General features: G+C 35.6%; 1 protein-coding gene across 1 annotated transcript in view; it reads left to right on the top strand.

Moving 5' to 3' along the window:
* Positions 1–9103: 9103 nt before the first annotated feature.
* CFAP44 (cilia and flagella associated protein 44) overlaps positions 9104–20586 on the top strand; it is a gene marked incomplete at both ends in the record, with an annotated part of 96454 nt that continues 84971 nt past the window's right edge. Inside the window, 4 exons of the mRNA XM_081302687.1 lie at positions 9104–9194; positions 12215–12352; positions 12890–13043; positions 17404–17566. Coding sequence (XP_081158813.1) covers positions 9104–9194; positions 12215–12352; positions 12890–13043; positions 17404–17566 — 546 coding nt within the window. The remainder of the gene's footprint in view (positions 9195–12214; positions 12353–12889; positions 13044–17403; positions 17567–20586) is intronic.

Below are 20586 nucleotides of genomic sequence, written 5' to 3'. Positions count from 1 at the left end.
AATGACATAATTTCATTTTTCTTTAGGGCTGAATAAAACTTGTATATATATCGTGTATATATTATCACATTTACTTTATCAATTCATCTGTTGGTGGATACTTAGGCTGGTTCCATAGTTTGGCTATTGTGAATTGTGCTGCTATAAACATAGGTATGCATCTGTCACAATAGTATGATTGATGACTTTATTTATTTATTTAGGATAAATACTAAGGAGCATGGATAGCTGAGTCATTTGGTAGTTCCATGACCATTCTTTTGAGGAACTGATTTCCATGGTGGTTGTGCCAATTTACAATCCCACCAACAGTATAAAAGTGGTTTTTTTCCTCCACATCCTCTCCAGCATTTATTATTATTTGTGTTCTTGATGACTTCCATTATGAATGCATTCTTTTGATATGGATTTCCCTTAATGTTTTCCAACTGATTAGCACTTATTTTAAACCTGAAAAGCCATTGTTCTCAATTTGGGAAGCATTTTAAAAATACCAAATGACACCAGTGAGTTGAGCCTATATGCTTAGTTTCCATCACCCTGAAGTAGGAGCCCAAAACATAAGATCTTATTCACTCCTTTAAATAGCCCATAGAGATAATACAAGTAGGGTTTAAAAACAAAACACACAGGCACACACTCTCACCTGCCCCTGGGATTTATATCTGCTATTGATGCTGCGGGCAAACCGCCTCCCGTCGTTCTAGGAACTCCCCGCCCTGCCTTTACACGTTTATTTTTAATTGGTAAATAATAATTGTCTAGGACCCTTAAATTCGAAATTAAAACTTACCAACACAGACCGCTGTTCAGTCGAGGCCCCTTTAGGCCATTTTGGAATAGGGGGCAGTTATTTTCGAACGTTTCAAATGTTATTGGTCAACATGACACCCTTTAGGAGTTAATTGGTAGAATGCCGGGCTTATCTGTCTTGCTTTGAGCCAACCTGCGGCGAGAAACACTTCACTGAACTGGGCTGCCCACAGCAGCGCGCGGAAACGCCCTAAGCCTGTCACTGGACGGTGCATGTACCTTTAGGTCGGCCAGAGACGGGGCCGGGGGGCGGGGCGGGGGCGTTGCCATAGTAACCACAGTAAACGAAGGCCTTGTGTGGGTGCAAGGGAGAAAACAGCGGCAGCGGTGGGGACCTCGGGTGGTAAGTTTGTACTTCAGCAGCCTGGCTGCTCCCAGGACTTTTCCCTAAAATTACTTAGCGATCTGCAATGCAGAAGTCCAAGCCCCACTTGGACTTCTTTTACGCTGAACAAGTGTTTTTCAGGTTTTGCTGAAACACGTTCCTTCGTCCTTCCTGCGGTAGATCAACAAACGTTGGACTCCCCGTGGGCACCGATCCTGCCTGGAAGGAGCTTGCAATCTGGCCATGAGGAAGCCTAGCAGGCTACAGCAGTAAGGGTTAGACTAGGCTAAGCCAGAAGCATCGAATCTGGTGAAATGTAAGGACTCTGGGGTCCAAGCAAAGTCATCTCTCCCCATACACATTTGTGTGTGATACTTGGCAAATTGACCCCTCTGCCCTTCACTTTTCTCCTCTGAATAGAGAAAGATGGTAATGCTTACCTCATGGGCTTCTTGTTATAAATAGGGATAATGCAGGCTAAGTGCTTAGCACCAGCCTAGCACATGGTAGGTGCACCACAGACACTTGCTGAATAAATACAAAAAGACATAGTAGCAGTGTGTTCAGTCATGAGTTGTTCTGGGTGCCTACTGACTGAAACTTTTTATGTTCCACCATATTTTATCCTTTCTATTCTCCCTTCTTCCTTTTTTCGTTTTTATTAAAACACCTACTAAATTTGAGTGCATAAATATTTAAGCCATGGTGACATCTACTAAATACTGGAATTTATATATGTAGTCTATAGGACTATTTTGCCATATTTCCTTTATGCACTAGCATTTTTCACTTCATATTTTATTTAATTTATTCTTTTGCGGTACTGGGGGATCAAATTACATCCCCACCCTTTTATTTTTTCAAATTTTAATACAGGATTCTACTGAATTGCTGAGACTATCCTCAAACTTGCAAATCCTCCTGCCTCAGCCTCCCAATTAGTTGTGATTACAGATGTGCAACAATGGCTCATTTTTTAAAACCTTTGAGAAGCTAGCAAGAGATGAGGGAGAGAGAAAGCAAGGGGAGAGGAACCACCTATAGACCCTATGTGGGAGGACATTTAAGTCATGCCAAGTAATCTGAATTCTTATTTTATGACAAGAGCCATTAAAGATTTTAAACAAGAAAAGTGGCACATTAAAAGCTGTGTTTCAGAAATTCAAGAGGCAGTATAGAAAGTGGATTAGAGAACAGAGAGTCAAAGATATGTAGCGGTGATAAATGGTAGGGGTCAGACACAATGAGTTATCAACTCTAGCAGTGACAGTGGGACTAGAAGGGAGTGGATGAATTCAAAGGACTTACCAACCAGACCTTTGGTAAATCAACTGCATAAGCTGGGCGAAAGGCAAGGGTAACTACTCTGAAATCAGAGTGATGTCACCTTGTGGAACACTCAGCAACACACTTCTCTGCACCATTGGTATTGTTATTTCTTTTTTTTTTTTTTTTTTTTTACTCTTTCTTGGGGTTGACTCAAAACTGGGTGGTCTAATGAGGTGGTAATAAGAATGGTCTGTGGGCTGAAAACCAATAAATCTGAATCTAATGAAAAAAATTGATGGTCGTTCTGCAAATAGACTCCCAAACCTTGCTAGTAGAGTTGAATAAGATAGGACATAGTGTAGAACACACAAATAAAGTTTTATTTATTCTAGTTACAAACTGATTTTGATGAGTCAGTATATGATAATCCTGTCTCTTGTCCCCATCCCCGACTAATATAATTTTAGATGCCTTGAAGTAATACAATGGACGTTCTTAGCAGATGAGGTGATTAGATAAGTGATAGTTCCTCTCTTCTGGAAAGTGTCCAGAATTTATAAAAGTAAGATACAAATTTGGGAGGGATATATTATGCATTGGGAATGTACTTGAGACTATATAGTGAGAAAAGTTAGAATCATGTCATTGAGGAATAATTGAAAGAATTGGGATGTTTAGCTGAGAAAGGGGATCTAGGGAGAATTGAGACCACCTAGAATTATTTGAATGGCTCTAGCATCTACAAAAACTTGTTTGTTATATTTACAGAAAAAAAAAAAAAAAAAGGTCCAATGGATCCAAGCTGTAGGGTGGCAGATTTCAGCTTAATTTAAAATTTAAAAAAAAAAATTTATGGTACCAGAGATTGAATCCAGGGTCACTCTACCACTGAGCAACATCCTAGCCCTTTTTATTTTTTATTTTGAGGCACAGGTTTTTGCTAAGTTGTCAAAACTGGCCTCGAACTTGTGATCCTCTTTCCTCAGTCTCCTGAGTAACTGGAATTACAGGCATGCACCACTGTGCCTGGAAAATTTTAGCTTATGCCGCAGTCTGGCTGGGCACAAAATCACGAGCCACTCAAGCAGGAACAAACTTTATTTCCAAAACTCCCATGAATGCCACGCACGGACACACTACACCAACAGGAGATTCCTCCTCCGGAATTCCCTCCTAGGGCACTTCCCCAACCAATGGGAACTCTCCAGGAGTCCCTGAGAGCTCCAAAGTAGCAGGCCTAGGCAGACAGCAGGGGTCTAATCTCCAATTGAATGCACATCTTAACATAATTATTATCATCTCAAGGGCTTGCTGGGGTCACCTTTCAACCAAAAATGCCATGTGTCATTCCTACTTGGCTATGGCTCTCAGCAAGCTTGATTTAAAATATACTAGGAACTAGAGCTGAGTGTCAATAGAATGTGCTCACCCTCTTACCTGAAATATTTAAATTGAAGCCAACTGCTGCTTAAAATGTTCCTTCATTTGTTCATTTATTCAGGAAGATATTAATACATTCATTCCCTCAACCATTTTACATACTGAGTGCTTATGTACCACTTAAAGTTTTACTCTGTTGACAGCCTGAGATGTCAAAACAGTCTTATGAAGTAGGTACTGCATTTTATGAAGTTCTAAGACAAAGAGAGGTTAAATATTTGTTTAACAACCAGGATTTAAACTTAACCAGGATTTAAACTTCACCAGACTGATTGTAGCCAATATTCCCAACCTGGACAACACTTTAGGCTCCTTTTATAATGGTGCTGGGCTAGATTTTTTTAATGGTGTTGTGAATGTGTGGCCTGTGTTGGATAGGAGGCTGGCCTAGATACAACTTCTTTTGACTCTGAAGATTATATGACACATAGATTGAGTTTGATTGATTGATTCATTCATTCATTCAAGACAGTGTCTCACTATTTGCCAAGGCTGGTCTCTCACTCTTGCCTTAGCCTCCCAAGTAGCTGGGACTTCAGGAGCCCAACTTATGTTCATATTTAATTAAAGCCCACCTGAATTAAATAGACTATAATAGTAGTAACAGTAAAAATACCTTTCATTTCTGGGCACCTAGTAGGTGTTTTATATAAACCCAAAAGTTCTTAAGATTGGTTCTTATCACTGGCTGCATGAAAGAATTGCCATGGGAAGTAAGATCCTGTTAATGGTATTTTGCTTTTAATGTTTTTCACGTGATTCTGAACTGTAGTCAGAGTTGGGAATTATAGATATAAAATCACATTTAATTTTTTTAAAAAAATATATACCTTTATTTTGTTTGTTTGTTTGTTTATTTATTTGTTCATTTATTTTTATGTGGTGCTGGGGATCTAACCCAGTACCTCATGCCTGCTAAACAAGCCCTCTACTACCCATTATGACAACTCTACTAGACAATAGTATTAACCCCACTTTACATAAAAAAGGACTAAGATATTAAGGAACTTATTCCTTGGCCAACCTGGAATGTGGACCCACATCTCTTTGGCGCCAAAGCATCAATTTCCCAATCTTTTTGATCTAAAAACAAAGAAACATTTTATTTCATCTCACCAATTATGCTGCTAATCTCCAGGAGTCCAGTAGCCTTTGGTACATGACTTGCTCAACTGCTTTTTTTTTTTTTTAATTGTAGTTGCACACAGTGCCTTTATTTTTTATTTATTTTTTTAATGTGGTGCTGAGGATCAAACCCAGAGCCTTGCACGTGCTAGGCGAGCGCTCCACCGCTGAGCTACAACCCCAGCCCTCAATTGCTTTTTACAGATTATTTTGTCACCCTGTAGAGCCCAGAAAAAAACTAAGAATAGATCACAATATTTATCATCCAGTATTGCAAATTAAGAACAGTGGGTCCAGTATTTTCTTTCACACTATATACAACCTGACTGGTTTGTGATATTAAAAAGTACTGCCTGGTAGTGTTAGCCATTTGACAAACTTATTATTTATGTTAGCATAGAATAAAGTGTAGTGCTTTTGTCTTGACACCAAGTTATCTTTTGTTGTGGTTCAGCATCTTTGTTTACTGTAATTGTTTATTACCCACTTTACGAATAAATTCATTAGATCTTACAGCCTATTTTTATTATATCCAGGATAGAGTCAGTTACAGTATGTTTAAAATAAATGTGTTTAGGGAAAAAAAGGCTAAAAGGTAGAAGATGATCTCAAGATGATGTTGACTGGTGGGAAGAGGAAAGAAAACTATGAGATGCAAATCATTGAAATGTATTTGGTCAATCCCATTTCTGGCTTTAAAGGGGACCAAAAACCAGTGAACACAGGTGGCCTCTGAAGGCTTAGAATGACTGTTAGATGACAACCAGCCAAGATGAAAACAGGGGTCTAGGTCCTACAACCACATGGAATGAAATTTTGCTGGCAACCTAAATGAACCCAGAAATAGATTCCTCCTCAGAGCCTCCAGAAATGAAGATAGCACTGTCAACACCTTGATTCTGATCTTGTGAGACTAGGCAGAGGGCAGCTGACATTGAACCTGGCTGGACTTTTGATCTACAAAACTATAAGATAATCCATGAGCGTCACTTAAACTGCTGAACATAATTTTTATGACAGCAATAGAAAAACTAAAACAATGGGGAACTCTCAGACTAAAAGCTTTCATTTATTTCTCAATTGATCAGCAGCAATAGAATATCAGTTCAGTTTTGTGGGCAAACCCAGCAGCCACCTTGCCTTTACTTATTGGGGCCTGCATCATGTAGTTTAGTTTCTTTCCAGTATTTTAAATGTTGATTTTTATCAAATAAATGATTACCTATTAATGTTTCATGACAGCTAGATTGTTATTATCCTCAAATAAGAAATGCTGGCAAGGATTCAGGGGGAAAGAAACTCTTAAACACTGGAGTGGGAATGTAAATTAGAATAGCCATTATGAAGAGCAGTATGGAGATTCCTCAAAAAAACTAAAACTAGAACTACCACATGATCTAGCTATTCCACTTCTGGGTACATATCCAGGGGCAATTAAATCAGCACACCAAAGAGATACCTGCACAACCATGTTTACTGTGTCACGGTTCACATTATTCAGAAAGCTAAGATATAGAATCTGCATAGGTGCTTACCAACAGATGAATAGATAAAGAAACTATAGTATTATTTTCTTATATTATTATTCAGTCATAAAGAAGAATGAAATCCTGTCATTTGCAACAAAATGAATGGTACTGTTAAACGAAATAAGCCAGACACAGAAAGACAAGTACTGCTTATTTTCTCTCATATGTAGTAGCTAAAAATAAATAAATATTATAAATAGAAAAATGTCGAATATAGAATAGTGGTTAAAGAGTTTTGGAAAGGTGGGATGTGGAAAGGGAAAGTTGGATTTGATCAGTGCTATATGTACATGTTGAAACATCACACTTAATTCCATTAATATGTACAACTTATAAATAAAAAATAAAATGATTTAAAAAATCATTATAACCACCACTTTCATATTGACTATCAAACATACAATTCTCCTCAAATTCAGATGGATCTGAATCAGTGACTTAGAAGAGAAGTTTATTCTCAGAGTATATTGAAAGAAAATTGTTGATTTCTTCTTCTTGAATTATAAATTAAGGCTAGGGGATATAGATTGCTCATTGTTGTGTCTTCTGCTGTGCCAAGCATAATACAGTTTATAAACATGTTTAATAGTTTTAAGAATTGAATTCACTTGAATTATGAAGAGTCTTGAAAGCAAGGGAGAAAATAGCATTTAGATATTTTTAGAGCCTATCTGAACAGTTTTAGCTACTGTATGTGGTAATTTGCAACCCAGGTCTGCAAAAATTGGCATTGCCTTGCACAGTTCTTTTTTTTTAGTCAGTTACTTGCTATAAGCATAAAAAAACTATGTGTCTAAAAATACACTGAATGATAGAATATGGATTTTCAAGGATCTTGCTACTTAAAAATTTTCTATCATTCAATTCCTACCCCAACTCCTAAACCCCAAGGGGCATACATCCTACAATGAGATGGAAGGAAGGAAATAAGGAAGGAAGGTAGTAGGTAGGTAGGTAGGTAGGAATGGAGGGAGAGAAGAAAGGAAGAAAGGATTAAGAAAAAGAAAAGTAAAACCACATAAATGTTTTTTAAAAGTAAAGCATTATCTTAGACATGAGCATCATGTTAAGACCTATTATTTTTGCTAAAAGTTATAGCAAAAACATTTGGTCAAGGCACTATTGTCCCCCAAATAAAGAGAGGACATCATTATAATGCAAGAAAACAAGGAAAGAGCCCTAACGGCTAGTTGATGAGAAATAGTCATACACTACTCATTAATCAGTGATCATATAATTCACATCATATCTGCTTATGGCACACTAGTCTATCTTCAGACACCAGGAAAGTATAATAATGTACCAGTTCAATTAATCCTCATATCAGCCCTGTGAGTAGTTTCTCTTCATTCTCATTACAGTTGAGGAATTGATGTAAATTGATTTAATTTATTGCTTGTTACATGGTAATTCTGAGATTCAAACATGAATATAACCACAAATCTGGTCCCAATAGAACTCTTATTCTATTATGTGTTCAAGTTAGGCCATGAAATAATGTGGAGGAAACATGGGATGTTTAATGTAGAGAAGTGAAGACTTGGAGGTACCAGAGTTCTTTTCAAAGAGCTGCAATATAGACAGAAGACAGAGAAAGCTGTTATGTCACTCCCTCTTTAAAACCATTCAGTGGCTTTTAATTGCCATAGAAACAAGACCTAAACTTCTTAGGGAAGTTTAGAGACTATTTCTAAATCTGCCACCTGCCGCCTCTTCACATTCCTTTGTCTCCCACTCTAGGCCACAGGCTGCCTTCTGCCTTTCTCTGATGTTCCCTGTGACTAATGTACTTTTCCCCATTCTATGGCTGGCCAGCTCTTCATCATTACTTGGGTCTCAAACACCTCTTCTTTAAACCCCAAGCATGGTTTAAGCTTCTTGCTGTTTATGTTTACAGCATCCCATTGCTTCATTTTTGTAGCACTCATTATATTTCAGTTGCTTGTTTAATATCTATATTTTTAAACAAGTTCTATAAAGTTAGGTACCATATTTCTCTTGCACAGTATAGTAATGTAGTGCCTAATGTAAGACTTGGTACATACTAGGTGTGCTTGACAAATATATTTAAATGGAGTTTGATTAGTAACACCAGGGGAATTTGATAATGGATAAAGAAAAAGGGAGAGACAATTAAAGGAAAGATGGTGGAGGGATAATTTTAGTGGTGAAGCACTACTTAAAAGATGGACTTGGGTGTCAAGATTCACTGTGGACCTTTGGAAATTCACAGTGCCAGGTTAGCATGGAGAAAGGGAATCTGTGATTATAATTTGCTGTTTTGCTGAGTTGTCTGACGGTGACCACACCCCGCTGGTGTGTCATATTGGATACCCTGCGAACATGACATGTTTTTTAAAAAATTTTTTTAGTTGTAGATGAACTGAATGCCTTTATTTTATGTTTTTTATTTTTATGTGGTGCTGAGGATTGAATCCAGTGCTTCACACATGCTAGGCAAGTGCTCTACCAATGAAACACAACCCCATCCCAAACATGGAATTTTCAACACATGGGAAAATTCATCAGGGGAAAAAATATATTAATTTCTATTTTATAGCATTGTCCTTTTATCTATCTCAATTTTACATTTACAGGAGACATGAAGGAACCAAATGATCAGGATACTGATGGGGGGAAATCAGAAAGATCAAAAAGTAGTGATAAACGGTCTAGTAAATCAGAATCAAAATGTAAGTAAAGATAATATACATGTTATTATTATTAAATTTAGGTAAAATAACTTTAATATTAGTAAATAAATAATAAATTTTAAATTAAGAATTTAAAAAATTTTAAATAGTACATATCTATATTTATAGAATAGAAATTGTTTACTTGGTTAATTTCCTTACAAACTTTAAGTTATTTAAGGGCAGAAAAAGTGTTTTAATCCTTTATCTTCTGCTTCTGGCACAAAGAAGTTACTGTCATCTCATTACAAACAACCTGTCCTATACATCTGGTCTGGAATTCACCTGTGAGGTCCAATTAAATCTTTAATGACTTCTCTAATATAGTGGAAAGGGCTAGACTTTGGTTTTGAGCCCTGGGTCTACCACTTAAAGATGTTTGATCTTGGAGGAATTACTGTAGCTTTCTGAACCTCAATTTTCTTGCCCAGTTAACTTATAATTGTTATCTTTCATTTCTACTTTTCTCCCTAGTTTTCTGACCAAAATTGTCTACTTTTTGGCAGAGATTTCCTAGATGTTACTTTCAGCTTTCCATGGATGGATTTAATGATAATGATCCTGTGTCTATCACTGCCTCAGGACCTTGTTTTCTTATGTCTCGCCCTCTTAAGGGAAGGCTTTATCAAGTGGGGCCTAGCCCTATGCTTAGCACATTAATTAGCACATCCATCATGAGTATTAGAGCCCCAAATGATAAGGTGAAATAATTTTCCTCAACATCCTCTAATGAAGTATGAAGAGATTTGCCATGCAGACAGTAAGCGTAAGAAGACTGGAGTGGCTATATTAAAGGATCAATTTATTAGGAAGACATAACAGTCATAAATATATGTATGCACCTAATAACAACATAACAATACATGGAGCAAAAATAGAATTGAGGAGAAAATAAATTCCACAATCATAGTAGAGAGTGATCAAGTACCTGCTACCTCATAATGGCCAAAGGGGAAGTTTCTACTATAACATTTCTTTTCTCTTTCTCTTTCTTTCTTTCTCTCTCTCTTTCTTTCTTTCTTTTTTTTTTTCTTTCTTTTTTTGTAAAATGAAATAATATACTTTTTAAAATTACAATAAATTATGGATAGTTCACATGGATTTTCTATGGGCACAATCATATCACTTATAGTCTTCCTCATTGTATCCCCAATATCATAGAGAAGATAGAAGAAAACCAAGAAATCGTAGAGGTAAACTATTTATAGAATGCAATATGTCTCTGTGGTAGCCCCTGAAAAAAAGTCGTACGGCTTCCTATTTTCATTGGCTAAAGAGAAGAAAAATATTGAAGAAAATTACATATAAAATCCTAAGCCATATAAAACAAAAATTCCAGCCAGTCCTTTTTGATATCTATGGTTGTGGAATGCTTTCTCCTTCATCACCTCTCTCTCCTTCCTCCTGTGCCTGTTCTTCTTCAGTATGCATTAATTTTACCAGCTTTCTTTTTTTCTTTTTTTGCTATCCCCAATATCCATTTTGACTTGGAGTGTAAAGTGCTTCTAGTTCTAACAACAACAACAACAAAAAATGGAGTTTGTGTTTTTTCCTTCTTGATGTTGATTTAGATTGTTTCCAAGACTACAAAGGCAAATACTTACTGATTTATACTTAAAATCTGAAAGTCATTCACCAGTCTATTTGGGAATTATCAAAAATTATAAGATATTTCTAGGAATTACCAAATTGCTTAGATCTGCTGCTTTGCTAATTTTTGCAAATTTAGTGTTGTTTCCAAACTTTACTTTTTCTTCAGTGACAGCATCCTTTCCTTAGCCTTGAAATGTCTATTATGATTATTATTGTTATTATTATCTGCTCTCCATCTATATTTACTCCTTCTTCCTATACCAGTAATTACCTCATTACCTAGATGGCAGCTTTAAGTCACCTACTGGCAGTTGGAACTCCTTTAGTTAGGGTGACCGGTGATTCAGAGTATTGATTTTGCCAGGCATGGTGGTGCATGTTTGTAATCACAGCTACTTGGGAGGCTGAGGCAGGAGGATCACAACTTTGTGGTCAGCATGGCTGAGACTATGTTTTAAAATAAAGTAAAATAAGATAAAATAAAATAAAATGGGCTGGGGAGGTAGTTCAGATACTCCTGGGCTCAGTGACCCCAATACCACCACCACCACAAAAAAAAAAAAGAGTGTTACACTTTTTTTTAACACCCTAATCTTAAAACGAGGAAATAGTATTTGGTTGCTATGGGAAAGCCATGCTGTGCTTAGCCTATTCAGGTACCCAGGACTACTTTCTTTCCATCCAAATGTACATTCCTCCAGATGGTGTCCTATTATCTAGCTAATTGGCTTGACCCAGCTTTTCTGTCTCATTCATATTAGTTTCAGGCCTTGTCCTTATTCTCTTAGCCTCATCTTAGATAGATCTACTAGGAAATTCTGGTGCACTTACCATTTCTTATTCTGAAAGTACCCCTAGTCCTACCTTTCACGTTGTGAAAGTATCTTTTACATTGTATATTTTAACCATGCCCATGGTTGGACTTGATCGGAATGTTGGTTTATCTCTGGGACCATTTCTACTCCCATTCCAATTCTCTTTCCCTATTAGCTTGTCCTGAAGCCAATATTCTTAGTCCTGGTATATAATTTCCAAGATAAATAATCAAACTCAGATAGGGTCATTCTTGAATAACATTGTCTTTGTCTTAACAGATCCTTCATAAATGTTGGTAAAATCCAATTGAATTGAAATTATGGTAACAGTATATTAATCTCTTTTTTCTCTATCATTTACTTTTTTGGTAAATATACAGTGATAGAAAATATACTGGAAAAAAGTGAAAATGGAAATGAACTTACAGAAAAGAGCTTCATATTTTTTTAAAGTTAAAAGACTGATCAAATGAAACAATTCTTCTAGGAATTTTTGAATACTTCTTATACTTAGAGCATGAGCAAATTGGAAGTTTTAGCTACTTTTGAAAGAAGAGAGTATTTAATTCAAAATTTAGAAATTATTCAAAACATTATTTTTAATACCTCCAGCAAAAGATGGTTTCGAAGAAACCACAGATGACACATTGACTGAAGGGGAAGAATCATATTTTGAGGAAGATTCAGATTTGGAAGACTTGGAAGGAAGTTCAAGTTCATTTCCATATGATGATACAGAAAGTGGCCCAGGTAAATGTTTTTAGTTTTCTGTTGGTAATTGCTACTGTTTTAAGGATAAATTTCTGAGTCACATTGCACAGTTATAAATCCAGAGAAAGAAAAATTTGCAGGTAGGGATATGTGTGCAGATAATAAAAGGAAAAGTATTGTGTACGGTCAGGTAAGGTAGTTTTAAGAGCTTGGAGTTGAATATTCCATTTCTGAGGCTCACATATAGAGCTCTCATACTTGGTCTTCTGGGAATTGAGGTGATCTAAGGAGTGTTCTACTCTAGATCAGAGCTCACCAACTTTCCCTTGGAATTGATGGGAAATCATTCTTTGAAACTGTTGAAACTATGACCAGAGCTCAACATCCACCCCTAATTCCCACAAGCATGTTCACTCTTCCTCCATTGCTCAGTAGTAGGTAGTATCTTGTGTTCAGGCCAGTGTGGGACTTACTGCCAGTATACTGCCAGCATATGTATGTTCCTCCTGTGTTTAGGAAATGTAATTTTAGGATTCACCAGACACCTTTCTTAGTTAAAATATTTTAATGTTTTAGCATCTCGGGAACCCCCTGGCCAACCTGCAGAAGAAGCAGAGGAAAAGCCTAAGAAGAAAATATCAGAGAGCTTCTTTTATGATTACAATGAACTTGCCTCAATGCCTTTTGTGACTCCAAATTCGAACATACCACTGGATTTTCTTGTACTTGTGTATCCACTCCAGTTACATATGCATAATTTGGGGATTTCGTTTTTTGAGTCAGGGGTTGGCAAACTTATAACCCGTGGAGCAAATTTAGCCTCTACCCTGATTTAGTAAATAAAATTTTATTGCAGCATAGTCACACTCATACATTTACATCTTATCTATAACTGTCATAATAGTATAGGAGTTAAATAGTTGTAACAGAGACCATCTGGCCCCTACAACCTAAAATACATACTACCTTCTCCTTTATAGAAACAATTTACTAACTTCTGTCTTAGATAATTCTAAGAATCTACGCCCTTAGAGCATTTGATCTTAATTTGAACTAAACTTTTATTTGATTCCAGATAACTATAAAGAGAAATGATGCTTTTCTTTGTACAGGTGAAAAAGGCAGGAATTCATGAGATGTGATTTGAAAGAGAACGCGGGCCTCTTATTCTCACTTCCCTCTTCTTCCAGCCTGGCCTGCCTTTGCTAAAACCTTTCAAGCTAAATCTTTGATTTCTCTTCTTAAAACACTGATGTGGCCATCTTCAAGCTTTAATACTTTATTAGGTATCAGATGAATCACTGGAGAAGATGATCCCAAGGAAATAGGGAACAAAATAGTAAGTTTTCATTGGTCTGAAGAATAAGAGTCTGTGAAAGTGGGGATAAATGACCAGAAGATTTAATGTTTGTCATTTATGATGTTAGTTTGTGAGGCAGATGGTTAAAAGATAATTTCAACTGTGGTCCTCAGCTGGCAATTGAGCATGCTTCCAACTTCAGATGGGTAGTGGTTATTGCTACATGGCCTGACTACCTTCTTATTAAAGGTGTGCTTTCAGGAATGGGGTATATTCCCTGATTCAGTTGTGCCTTTGCATAAAAATAGAATACTTTGTTAATGTAGCTTCTAACTCTGGTTCAATTCTAGACATGACTAAATTCATTCATTCCAAATCATCTTGTAGCTGTAATTTTCTTTCTTTAGGGTTTTTCTTTTTTGTCTTTGGACAAGTTTATGACAATAGTCAGGCTGTTTGCTTTCTTCCAGCCTGATATTTAAAAATGGAATAGGACTGATATATCATAGTTCTCCAGAAGCTTTTCCCGAAGTACACAATGATCTGATGACTTCCTAGACTTACTGTGCTATTTCTGTGTGGAGAAGTTGGGCATTTGTATGCTGAAAAAGCCTCCCAGGTGGTTTTTCACATGTGCCTTCTCCTGAGCCCCAATACTGGGAACTCACAACAAGGACAGAAGAGTCTTTAATTGAGAATGTGTTCATATTCTACATATTAGTAAGAAGGACCTCAACTTTTTTTTTTTTTTTTTGGAGCGGGATACTAGGGATTGAACTCAGGGGCACTTGACACTAAGCCACCTCCCCAGCCCTATTTTGGATTTTATTTATAGACAGGGTCTCACTGAGTTGCTTGGCACCTCACTTTTGATGAGGCTGTCTTTGAATTCATGATCCTCCTGCTTCAGCCTCCCGAGCTGCTGGAATTACAGGCAAGAGGGAGTTTTGAAGGTGCAGCAATATTAAAATATATTTTAATATTTTCAAAACTCTGATAAGGGACTGCCAATTACCTCTGGGTTAAAAAGAAAAGATCAGACTCTAGTTATGCATTCATTAATTTGGCAAATATGAAATAGCTAATTGGCTCAAGACACTGTACTAGGAATTCTGGGAAATAGAGATGATGAGAAGCAGTTTCTGCTCTTAATATAATTTAGAGGAGGAGAATTTGGGGAGGTATAATCCCATGCATTCTGGCCTTTTGGATTTTTTAAAATTTGTTTTTAACTGATACATAAACCCCAAAACCATACAGATTTATGGGGTATCATGCAATGTTTTGATACATGTATACATCATGAAATGCTTAAATCAGGTTAAGCATGTCTATCTTCTCAAACATATTTATTTATGGTGAAAGTATTAAAAGTCTTTCCTTCTAGCTTTTAAAATACAGTGTATTATCATAACCTATAGTCATCCTGGTATGCAATAGCACACCAAAACTTCTCACTCCTATATAACTATAACTTAGTGCTCATTGGTCAATCTTTCCACATTTCTCTTTCCCTCCTTTCCCCAGTGTTTGGTAACCACCATTCTACTCTTTCTGTGAGAATTTTTAGATTCTACATATGAGTGAGATCATGCAGTATTTGACTTTCTGTGCCTGGCTTATTTCACCTAACATGATGATCTTCTGTTTCATCCATGTTGTTGCAGATGACAGAATCTCATTCTTTTTATGGCTCAATAATATTCCATTGTGCTTATGTGTCTCATTTTCTTGATTTGTCCCTCAGTTGGTAGCTTCTTGCTTCCATTACTTGGTCATTATGAATAGTACTACAATTAGATGAGAATGTAGATGTCTCTTTGACATAGTAATTTAGTTCTTTGGTTTCATAGTAGTGCCAATCTGGAATTGAAAAATCCTTTGATCAGAGGAGCAACATGAAAGAAGGAGTCTTCCCACCATCCCCTGTGAATTTTTTTTTTCTTTTCTCCCCTGTGAAATTAAAGATTTAAATAAATGATAATATCTTTGATTGCTAATATTGACTCAAGTTAGTGAAGAGATGGTAATCCACTTCTAATCTCATGTATAGACATGTTTAGCCCTCTACAGTATTATATTGGCACCTGGAAAGAGAAAAAGAAAGGGAAAAAAAGAGAAGGAAGTAGGAGAGGTGAGAGCAGTAGTTCAGGGAAATGCAAAAAGACAGTAGGCAAAACTTACTGCCCTATACCAAGTTCTATAAAGGTCAGGAAATCTTAATGTACCTCCAACTCTCTATTTGCACTATGGCTAATGAGGTCCCAGGTTTTGAGGTCTGAATAACGTCATTCAGATCTCTGAATCACACATATTCATTCACATTTCTGTATAAGATTAAATTTTAGACATTTATGTCTTCAATAAATTTATAGAATTCTTTATTCTTGAATAGAGCAAATGTTCTGAAATGTTTTATCCTCTCTTTCTATGTATCTATTAGATGATAAGTAACAAAACTGGTTATAAATTGTTTATACATAACTATTCAAATTATATTAAACTATTCTTTATTATAATGTATATTTTCTTGTTAAAGGTTTCACATAATTTCTTTCTCTGAATTTTTTTCTAACAAAAAATCCTGTAATCCTCTAAAGTCATAATTTGTTTTTAAGCAAGAGCTCAAGAACTATTCTTTCATTGATCTTTCAACTTTGGTATTCAGAAATGAATTCCTATAAATTAGGAATCTATCAACTTAGCATATGTTGTATAATATTTCTTCTGCAAACTCTAATTTTTTCATGGATCCATCTCATTTAGTTTACTTATTACAGTTATATCTTGGGTTATTTTAATTTGACTTGTGTATTAACAATGTACCCTACAAGATATTTATGTAACTCAGATTTTTTAAAATTCATTTTTTGAAGTATAGTATAATTTTACTCTATAATATAAACATATATACAATTGCCCACACACCAATGCACATACTAACAAGGGTAGAAAGAAGGAGTTAACTTATTGATTATATATTTCTATATTATTAGTGATTTTCATTATTTAAATGAATTAAATTTCAATTACATTTATGTTAGTTTATTACAGCACTTGTGTTATAAAATGTTGTATTTAGAATTTTATAGAACTGTGAGAATTTTAAATATCTTGTCTTTCAACATCAGGGAAAAAGGCCTATATGTTATTTTTTACTATGGTTAGTCAACAAATCTATCAGACATCAAGTACAAAGATTTTGAAGACATGGACTGTGTCCCATGTTATATGGTGAGATTTAGTTTTAGTGAGAGAAGGGAAAATGAAATGATTTAGGTGACAGTTTTCCTTGTGTGTGATACCTAAGCAGAAGGTTTAACATCTCTTTGGATGTACTGGGGATTGAACCCAGGGACACTTTATCACTGAGCTACAGTTCTACCTTTTTTATTTTTTAATTTTGAGACAGGGTCATGCTAAATTTTCCAGGCTGACCTTGAACTTATGATCCTCCTGCTTCAGATTCCCAAATCACTGGGATTATAGGCAGATGCCACCATTCCTGGCTTGGTTTAACATCTACTATTACAAAAAAAAAATAATGTGCTTTCAATATTCCTTTAGGAAAATTAAAATAGTAACTAAATCAGTATATGAGAATTTTTACTAAATTTAATAATAGAATTGCGTTAGTAATACATAAAAAAATTATGAGTTTCAGGGAAAAAATCAATTACTTTAGCCTTGAATCTTTACTTAAGACTATGGATTTTTAAAATATTTCATCAATCTTCTGTCTTAGGATGGTCATTTGTTTCACTTTTTTTCCTTAGCAACTTTCTCTCAGACATTCTTTTGGTTATGACTGCAGAAAGCGAGCCAACCTACAGCTTCTAGACAGTGATACCATGATGTATATCGCTGGGAACCAACTGATTCTTCTTAATTTTAAAACCAAAGAACAGATCTACCTGAGAAGTAGCAGTGGTCAAGGAATTGGTGTCATTGGGGTATGCCTTTAGTAACTTAGAAGAAAACAACATATTTCCTTGTTCTGTGGACCCACTAACAGAAGTTGTTGGGTGCCAACACTATGCATGGTACCGAGGGATCACACAAGAGCCACGGCCATCTTTATTCTAAGGTGCTTTCAAGTTGATTACAATTACTACATTCACTGACCCTGCCTCCACCAATATGATAATAATAATTTCATTATATTCTTATTCCATTTTGTGGAGAAACTGTGACTTTAGAGGTTAAATGACTTTCATACAGTTGTGCAGGTTTTTTCCACACTTAGATTTGAAGTGGAATTGAGTGAGGAAGTGTTTGAGCTTCTTGATCTGGGTTCTAAAGCAGGGAATGAAGAACAGGAAGAGAATGTGAGACCCACAGATATGATCTAGAGATAGATTGACTATGGAAATAGGATATTGTGAGATGCTCGAAGTGAAAGAATTTCATGTTTCTTTTTTTCCTTGATCATCATCTATTATATATGGCATATGCAGATGATAAAAGTCCCTGTCTTCAGGGACTTTAAGACTAGTTAATAATAAACTCAGTAAGAATTTATTATATAGTACCAAGTATCCAATTCTACATATAACATACAGTGAAAGATTTAAAGAAAGAAAAATCTATGCCTCTATGAATTCAAAGGGTTTGAAAGTTATCTAACAAAGTACATGATAGTGTGACTATAGTTCTGTGCAAATAATATGAACCCAATGTGAAGGTCATAGGTTTTGTGGAGGGAGATCTATAAAAACCATAAAGTAAAAAAAAAAGTTAAAAAAATTAAAAACAAAACAAAACAAAACAAAAAACATAAAGTATCATGAGCCTGAGACTCACACTATTTGTAGAGGACTAAAAAACTTCTAATTATAATGTATTTATTTATCATTTTATGGTCATTAGTAGTCTTTATATTTTCTATTTTGTTATTAAATAATTTGGTTTGAGGACAGTAGTCAGAGATGTGGTGTGGGCAGTGATGCTAATCTTAATTTTCATCTACCTGGATGTGAGCAGTTTTATGTTCACAAGGTTTTCATAATGTGTACAAGAGCTAGATAGCGACGGAGGCCTCTCCTCCACTATATGTCACCTGGTATGTCCTATTCAGTTGAGGATGAGAAATACTTTGGCAAGGCTATGAGAAATCTGTGAGAAATGTGTTTAGTGCCTATAAATGATCTTCCAGAAAAGGCAGAGTGAATTCATCTGTTGAGTGTTAATTTACTAATTCCAGGTCTCTGCTGAAAGCAAAACGCCCAAAACTCAATCCCACAGCAGCTTCCAATCTAAGGGGTAAAAACGTTTTTACTTACTTTGGACAAGATCTAAACAGGTGAAGGAATCTCCATTCAGGTATCTGAATCTCCAGGTGTCTGTGGTCACATAGCCTACATACAATTTCCTTGTCACTGGGTATCTAGACAGGTGTAGTGCTACTCTCTACCCCTACCTCCTGGGATCTTCAATTTCTTAGTCCCATTCCCTTCTTCATTGGTTAGTTGGGTCAGTGAGCAGCAAGTCCCAAAGAATGACACATTAGTAGGAGAGTTAAATTATCAATTATTTCTAGAATAAAGGACAATCTAGATTCAAGTCTAGGTTCGACCTTTTAAAAAAGCTTCTAAAAATAGGTCTGGAAAGGTTCAATTGTTTCTCCTGTAACTTAGTTGGATTCACAACATGGGGTTGAATCCTCTCACATTTACCACACTGCAGCCTGGATGACTGAAGACAATTACTTAATTTTTCTGATCCTCAATTTGCTTATCAATAAGATGGGAATGATAATACTGTGATTGATGTGAAATTTATAGAATTAATGCATGTTAAACTTAGACCAGTGTCTGGTACATAGTAAGCACTCCATAAATGCTGGTTGTACTCAGTGGTACCATTATCTCATTGAGTGTCCCTCCTCTCAACCTGAGCCTATTTTAAGATAAAGTGAGAAGGATTTACTTCAGTCACAGGATAAGAGGCAGTTTGCCAGTAGGAAATTGACTGATCATAGATCTTATCCTGAGAGTGGAAGGAAGAAAAAGAGCTACTACATTGTTTTGGGTAACAGGACTTGCCATCTGTGTCTGAGAACTAAGCTCCTTGTCTTTAGATATGTAATCAGGAGTTGCAAAACAGTAATTGAAGATAGAATTTTATAAATACAACATATTTTAAATAGCTTATTCTTATAATACCCTACTTTTATTTCTATTTTTTACTATTTTGTTCTTCCTGCATTTTGACTGATCAATGAACAAAAATAACAAAATGAATATATAATTCTATCTAATTTATATGTGTTTATTATTTAAAACATTGAAACAAATAGTTTATCCAGCCTGTTTATTATGTTTTCCTGTGTCTGGCTTATAAGTATTGTATCTTTCTCACTTCTGTTACGTTTACAGTCATTTTAGGTAAGTTTGTCCAAGGTAAATATTTAAAAATTGGGATATAATCTACTCTGGAAACAATGAATTTCATACTGCTAACCTTTGAATGTGTCCTCTGAAGTTCATGCATTAGAAACTTAATTTCCAATGCAACAGTGTTGAGAAGTATGCCTAATAAGGAATGAGTAGGGCTTGAATGGATTAATAGTGTTTTTGAGGAAGTGGGTTAGCTATAAAGATAGAGGGTTATTTATTTTATTTTATTTATTTATTTATTTATTTTTGGCCTGGAGAATTTGTTACAACCCAGAATTCTGGGTTCTTTTTTTTTTTTTTTTTTAAAGATAGAGGGTTATTATAGAAGTGAATCTGGCCTGCTCTTGCTTTCTTACTCTTACCCTCTCTTGCCCTCTGACCTTTTACCATGGGATGATGCTACATGAAAGACTAGATGTAGTTCCTTAATCTTGGATTTTTTTACTCTCCAGAACAAATTTCCATTCGTTATTCAGCCTCAGGTATTTTGCCATAGTAGCAGAAAACAGACCCAGACATATACATTCCATGAAATTTCCTATACAAAATTTAGATTGGCATGTATCTAAATTTTG

The sequence above is a fragment of the Spermophilus citellus genome, assembly GCF_964194105.1.
Source record: "Spermophilus citellus genome assembly, chromosome: 7".
Classification (NCBI taxonomy): Eukaryota; Metazoa; Chordata; class Mammalia; order Rodentia; family Sciuridae; genus Spermophilus; species Spermophilus citellus.
This window is presented reverse-complemented; position numbering and strand designations above follow the sequence as displayed.